Source organism: Ictalurus furcatus, chromosome 1 (assembly GCF_023375685.1).
Source record: "Ictalurus furcatus strain D&B chromosome 1, Billie_1.0, whole genome shotgun sequence".
In the NCBI taxonomy this organism is placed as follows: Eukaryota; Metazoa; Chordata; class Actinopteri; order Siluriformes; family Ictaluridae; genus Ictalurus; species Ictalurus furcatus.
This window is the reverse complement of record NC_071255.1, coordinates 38,108,808-38,116,173: the sequence shown is the minus strand read 5'-3', so window position 1 is coordinate 38,116,173 and position 7,366 is coordinate 38,108,808. Positions and strand designations below refer to the sequence as shown.

The following is a 7,366-nucleotide window of genomic DNA, read 5'->3' as shown; positions in this document are numbered from 1 at the left end:
TGTGCGCGCGCGCGCGCGCGTGTATGTGTGTGTATGTGAAGTTTTACAGGTTACATTTGTAGAAGACACAAGCTCAAAAATGAGTGTTTCTGGAGAACAGGACACAAAGAAAAATGAAAGGTGAGTGAAGTGTGTAACAGTAAACAAAAATAAAAACTAAACACTAAATAAATCCCAAAAGTTTGTTTTTACATTTCAGGAGACTTAATAGTGAATCCAGCTCCTATTTTTAACAAATGTCTCATGAAAGTCATCAGCGCACAATCTCCTAATCACAGTGAGAATGTTTTAGCACTGTATGACTCAAGAACAAATTCATTAACATTAAATGACTATTTTCTGTCTGTTGTTTACAGAGTTAATCAAGTGGGATTGAAAACTTTTCTCCAAATATAATTTAAAATGCTTGATAGGAATGTTCTAGACATATCGTTCTACTGGATTACAACTTTCTCATGTACAAAAAAATCACAATAAGATTTTAATTGGATCTGCGCAAGTGCATGCAAGTATTCAGCATACTGAAATGCTTTTCATACATATATTCCCATATTTAAACTAAACGTTTACTAGTCAAGTATGCAGGACTTACATATTCTAGAATAAAAAGTATGGCAGTGGACTTTCAGATATACTCTCCAAATAAAAATCCCTGTCATAATATTTAAAAATAAACTGTAAATCTATCCAAATATACATTTAGATTGTTTGTACTAAACATGCTTAAACATTTCATAAATGAACTTGATACAATTAACTTGCCAGATCTAAGTACTTACTCTTATTATCGGTTGTTACTCTTATTCATAAGCATTGCATTGACATGGATGTAGATTTGAGAATAAGGAATGGCATATTAACAAATCTCATTTAACATTTAACATCTCATTTAATGGCATATTAACAAATTAATCATTTGAAAGCAAATTATATATTTTGAGATACTGGATTTTTGATTTCCATGAGCTGTAAGCTGTAATCATCAAGGTTAAAAACAAAAAAAGGCTTGGAATATTTCACTTTATGTGGAATGAATCTAGAATATATGAAAGTTCCACTTTTTGAATTAAATTATGGGGAAAAAATAACTTTCCCACAATATTTTTTTTTTAGATGAGCTTGTCTTAACAGCTAATTATTGGTCAGGAAATTAGCAAGAATTAAAAACAAATTCACTGAGACCTCCTGTGCCACCATGTGCTCCTTTACTTTTGCTGCAGTGAACTGTTTATATATAGTCTTTTTGTATGCAAAGGTAAACTCATAATAATGATTAATATGTTTTATGTAAAATTCAAACTAACACGTTTTGCTGGAACAATCTTTTTCTTAAAAGATTAGTCATAAGAAGACTATGTAGGTGCATTTGTATGAAAGTGATAATAATAATAATAATAATAATAATAATAATAATAATAATAATAATAATAAAAAGAAGAAGAATCTGAAAAAATCTGCCCCACCTCTTCTGAGTACAAACACTTCCTCATTCATGTCCCCATTACTGGAGTTATTTAAATATCATCAACACAGTGACATTCAGCACATATTTTCGTCTTTCTTTATGTTTAGTCATTGCTCCTGTTTATCTCCTCTGAGATCATTCTGGAATTTTATGTTTGTTTTATGAAACACACCTTACGCATAAAGATTGCTTTGCTGTCATCACCTCATTGTTACAATGAGACAATGATGAAGAATGTACATAGCAGAGATATATTTAGTGTTGGGTGTGTTTTAGTCACCAGAGTAAAAGACCAGATTCACCTGAACCCAGCTGTGTGTCCATGAAGAGTGATCAGTCAATGGTTTCTCCAATATCATTCAGAGACAGAGACACTAGTACTGAACAGAGGTAAGAATGATTTGTGGAATAAAAAATTGAGCAAGGAAGAGTGAAAAATATATACCCATGCATTGTTTACGTATTATGGAAAGGCACCATCCAAACACATTCTATTTTAGTGGGGTTTTTTTTCATTTATTCACAGATGTTGTTTTTTTCCAGTTCATTACTAGTTACTCAGTGCTGCATATAGACCACAGCTCGAGTTATAAAGCTTCAAGTTTCAAAAAGTTTCAAGTTCAAGTTTTCATTTGTATTCAGAATACAGAGTATATGAAACAGTTACATTCTTCTGCTTGGTAGCATGCTGCTACAGCTAACAAAAATCAAACAAAAAAATATCCGTAAAAAAAAACATACAACACAGCACATTAAGGTGAAAGTTGCAAATATGTGGGGAAAAGATCTGACGTTGCATGAATAGCATTAGTGCAAATTGCCAATATGACATAAAACCCATAATGTAGATGACATACTGTAAAGAGGCATGAGGATGACAGTTCACAGATGCTGGTGTGCAAAAAAACACCCAAATAGTATGTTTAATGTAAAATTATGTAAAATATACCAGTATAGATGGAGAATGCTACATGTAAATGTACAGTGTATTGCTGTTGTATAGACAGTATCAGTGTAATGAGGTATAAAATCCAGCATCAGTTCACACCTGCTATTGAGGATCCTTATAGATTGAGGGAAGAAGCTGACTTTAAGGCATGACGTGTGTGCTCAGATGCTTCTGAAACATTTGCAATTTGCATGAGGTGAGTGAGAGGAGTCTATGATAGTAGATTGGGGTCTCATCCTTCATCTGGCAAAGTAGAATTGCTGGAGATCAGGGAGACCTGTGCTAATGAATTTTCTCACAGTTATTGCAGATGGAACTGCACCGTCCAAGGCAACCAAGAATTAACAGATTTAGATTTAGATGGCACAATTATATGAAATGCTACCTGTATTCAATAGACAATATCCTGGCATAGTGTTCTCTTGAGCAGATGTGTCAGGGTTGGGTGCAGAGTGAGTGAAATGGTGTGATCTACTGAGAAGTTGTGGTGATATTGCTGTGTATGAATAAAATAACTTTTCCGGGCACTTCATCATGAAAGATGTGAGAGCGATGGGCCCACAATCATTCAGGTGGAGACCAGAGTTTCATTTTTAGGCAAGAGCACAATAGATGTTTTCTTGAAGCATAAAGGAGCCATGCATGTAAAGAGTGTGAGGTTAAAATGTCCAAAATATGTCTTTAAAACCTGGAGTAGGATACTATCAAGAGAGGAAGCCTAATTTCCATGCTTGCAGACACAAGCGGATGTTGCTGTTAATTCTGATTTCTTATTGATGTAGAGTAAGGACTAACAATCATGCAATGAAGAAAGATTATGTTTTCTGAAATGTGCACAAATAAATTAAACATACACCAAGTCGCCATAGGATGGTGCAATCTTGTAATTTCCCATATTATAACACATTCTTTGCTCTAATGTATTTTTGTTCTAGTCTTACACAGGGTAAGAAATCAGACTCACATGAACCCAGCTCTGTGTCCATAAAGACTGACCAGTCATTGACTCATCCACCACATGTAGAAGACCCGAGGTCAGTACAGTCTAATGTATTTTAAAGTTCCCCACATGCAGATTCATCTGATTAAATTAACTACTGTAAATGTATTATTTGAAGATTACTTTATAAAAAATATAATACCACATTTATGAAAAGAGTCAATAAGGAATTAGTATCTTAATCCTGCAGTTGTTTTGTTTGGTTTGTTAAACGCACCTTATGCATTAAGATTGCTTTGCAGTCATCACCTCTTTGTTACAATAAAAAGAGGTGTTTTGGTTTGTGTTTTAGTTTGAGTCATCAGGATAAAAGACCGGATTCACCTGAACCCAGCCGTGTGTCCTTGAAGAGTGATCGGTCAATGAGAGCTGAAATATTTTTTGGAGAGTCTAGTACTGAACAAAGGTAAGATTGATTTGTGGAACGTTGAGCAAGGAAGAGTGAAAAATATAACTAATCATCAGTGTTACGGCCAAGTCTAGGTTGGGCCGCACAGAGTAACCAGCTCCGGATTCAATGGATTAATCTTTAAATATTAAATGAGGGAGCCAGGAATAACAACATAACAAGGTTGTTCAGAAAGGTTGTGGTATATTATATCAGATGATATATACATATAATTGTACAAATTAACCAAAACAGGCGTATCTTCAGAGTGGGCCAAGGCCAAAATAATAAACAAAAGGATTCCATGATTAGGTAGCTAGCTTACATAAAAGGAAAGAAAAGAAAATACAAATATTCTTCCCTAACTACGTAAGCAAAGAAACAGAGTCAACAGAAACCCTCTCCCGAAAGAAATGGCAGCCACACCCCTGCTGACAGTCAACCAAGGGAACATATACATACACATATACATACATACATACACATATGCATACATACACACACACACACACACACACATATATATATATATATATATACATACACATATGCATACATACACACACACACAGGAGTTTCTGTTAATTCCATCAGATTTTAGATTTATAGGAAAGGTCTTACCAATGTCAAGTAAGAACAGATGATCATTCACTGAAGATGGAGAATGTATTCAGAAATGTACACAAAATAATGAAACATACAAATAAACAAGTTTTTTTTATATACAGAACATGTAGCATGTTGCCATAGGATTATGCAATCTTGTAATCTCACATATTATACCATATTCTTCGCTCCATTAACATTTAATTTCAACACCATTTTGCTAAAGTTGGACACAGGATCAGAGATCAGACTCACGTGAATCCAGCTCTGTGTCCATAAAGACTGACCAGTCAATGACTTCTCCACCATATGATCTGAGGTCAGTATAGTCTAATGTATTTTAAAGTTTCTCACTTGCAGGTCCATCTGATTAAACTAACTAAATTTGTTACTTAACAAAGATTACTTTATTTAAAAAAAGAGAATTATAAATTCATAAAAGAATATATAAGGTATGAGTGTTTCAATTATAAATATAATAGTATTAAACATTGCTAATATATTTAATATGTAATGGAGATGTATCTGTTTTCTCAGATCCCCCAAAACTGCAGTGAAACCAAAAATAAGTTGCGAAAACCTGGAGTCTGTATTTAAGGTGTGTGTGCGTGTGTGTGTGTGTGTGTGTGTGTGTGTGTGTGTGAGAGAGAGAGAGAGAGAGAAAGAGATTTTGAGCATGTATTGCATTTAAAAAGTATGTTTATTTGAATGCGTGACCACAGCAGCCCTGATCATGCAGAACAGTGTTAGTGAGAATGCTTATAAACTGGAGGGTGTGTGAGCTGCTATGAATTGAGCACACATAAAGTTAATCGTGAAGGCCAAGCAGTGAATCAAGCTTTCATGTTCGAGTGTACTTTGGTTTTCCAAACACTTAGCAGTTACGTATGCATTTTGCTCTTGCTCGCTCATGGACTATACTCATGCTTGTGAGACAAGTGGAATTTTGAGACCTTAAGGGAGAGAATTTTTGTAAATATTTAATTATATTGTTTCATGTGACAACACTGAAGAAACGACACTTTGCTACAATGTAAAGTAGTGAGTGTACAGCTTGTGTAACAGTGTAAATTTGCTGTCCCCTCAAAATAACTCAACACACAGACATTAATGTCTAAACCGCTGGCAACAAAAGTGAGTACACCCCTAAGTGAAAATGTCCAAATTGGGCCCAAAGTGTCAATATTTTGTGTGGCCAGCATTATTTGAGTGTTGAGTTATTTTGAGGGGACAGCAAATTTACACTGTTACACAAGCTGTACACTCACTACTTTACATTGTAGCAAAGTGTCATTTCTTCAGTGTCGTCACATGAAAAGATATCATCAAAAATGTGAGGGGTGTACTCACTTTTGTGAGATACTGTATATATCACGTGATGCACTTAGTTGCCATGTCACCTGATCACGGCAGGCCTAGAAATAGGCATGATTTTACACAAGCTTTAGATGCCGGGCGCGCGAGGGTGCTCCCATAGTGTTATGCTAAATGCAACATCTCGTTCCCTTCTCAGGGAACAGGGTTACATGCGTAACCTAACCCAGACATTTTCTCTCTCTCTCTCTCTCTCTGTATATATATATATATATATATATATATATATATATATATATATATATATATACACACATATATATTCAGTTACAAAGCTGAAGATCTTGTTTTTACTTTTATAAAAGTTCAGTAATTTCAATTTTACCAGCATGTAGCAGCATTATGAATATTTAGAAAGATTAGAAATGTATCTTTAGGAATCACAGTGACACTGTGTTTCCCCTCATATAATGGAACTGTTTGTTTCTGAGAAAAACTAAATAACATTTCTATCTGTATTGTTAATTTCTAATCAGGAGCTGGAGCACAAAGTCATCAGTCTGTTAAAGAATGAGCTGAAGAGATTTAAGAAGCTTCTGAGTCCAGATTACCCAGCATGCTCTGAGAGGGAGGGGGAGGATGAGGAGGTTCAGAGCAGTGTCAGAGAGGGAGTGCTGAAGATCACACTGCACTTCCTGAAGAACATGAACCTCACAGATCTCGCTAACACACTGCAGGATAGTAAGGGATTTTTTTTTTTTTTTTTTTTTTTTTTACAGCATTTTACGTTTAGGCATGGAAAATTAGATTATATGTATCACACAAATCTAATGGTAATGATGGAATTATATTATCAGTAGAGTCTCATGTAACATCCCTACTCTGAAACTGAATATGACAAATGATAAGATTATGTATGAACATGTGAATAATTAATAACAATGATCATAAAATTAACACATTATTCTTTAGAGCTTGCCTATGGTAATCAGCAGAAACTCAAAACCACACTGAGAGAGAAATGTAAAAGAATTAATGAAGGAATCTCACAGCCTGGAAGTTCAGCACTTCTGAATGAGATCTACACAGATCTCTACATCACAGAGGGCTGGAGTGGAGACGTCAATAATGAACATGAGGTGAGACAGATTGAGACAGCGTCCAGGAGACCAGCAGCACAGGAGACACCCATCAAATGTAATGATCTCTTTAAAGACAAGTCCATCAGAAGAGTGCTGACTAAAGGAGTTGCTGGAATTGGAAAAACAGTCTCTGTGCAGAAGTTCATTCTGGACTGGACTGAAGGAAAAGCAAATCAGGACGTCACCTTCATGTTTCCACTTCCCTTTAGAGAGCTGAATCTGATGAAGCAGAAAAATCTCAGTATGATGGAGCTTCTTCATCACTTTTTCCCAGAAATAAAAGAATTAGGATTAATAGACTGTGAGATCAACAAAGTCCTGTTCATCTTTGATGGTCTGGATGAGTGTCGACTTCCTCTAAATTTCCAGAAGAATGAGAGATTATGTGATGTGACAGAGTCAGCCTCAGTGGATGTGCTGCTGACGAACCTCATCAAGGGGAATCTGCTTCCCTCTGCTCTCCTCTGGATAACCTCTCGACCAGGAGCAGCCAATCAGATCC

General features: G+C 35.4%; 1 protein-coding gene across 1 annotated transcript in view; it reads left to right on the top strand.

The window, feature by feature from the left end:
- The first annotated feature begins 41 nt into the window (after positions 1-41).
- Positions 42-7,366, top strand: part of LOC128615432 (NACHT, LRR and PYD domains-containing protein 4E-like) — a 16,481-nt gene continuing 9,156 nt past the window's right edge. The window contains exons 1-8 of the mRNA XM_053637513.1: positions 42-120; positions 1,742-1,855; positions 3,350-3,448; positions 3,707-3,820; positions 4,635-4,727; positions 4,946-5,006; positions 6,259-6,463; positions 6,695-7,366. The exon at positions 6,695-7,366 is cut by the window's right edge and continues 1,099 nt beyond it. Of these exons, the coding sequence (XP_053493488.1) occupies positions 80-120; positions 1,742-1,855; positions 3,350-3,448; positions 3,707-3,820; positions 4,635-4,727; positions 4,946-5,006; positions 6,259-6,463; positions 6,695-7,366 (1,399 nt within the window). The 5' untranslated portion in view covers positions 42-79. The remainder of the gene's footprint in view (positions 121-1,741; positions 1,856-3,349; positions 3,449-3,706; positions 3,821-4,634; positions 4,728-4,945; positions 5,007-6,258; positions 6,464-6,694) is intronic.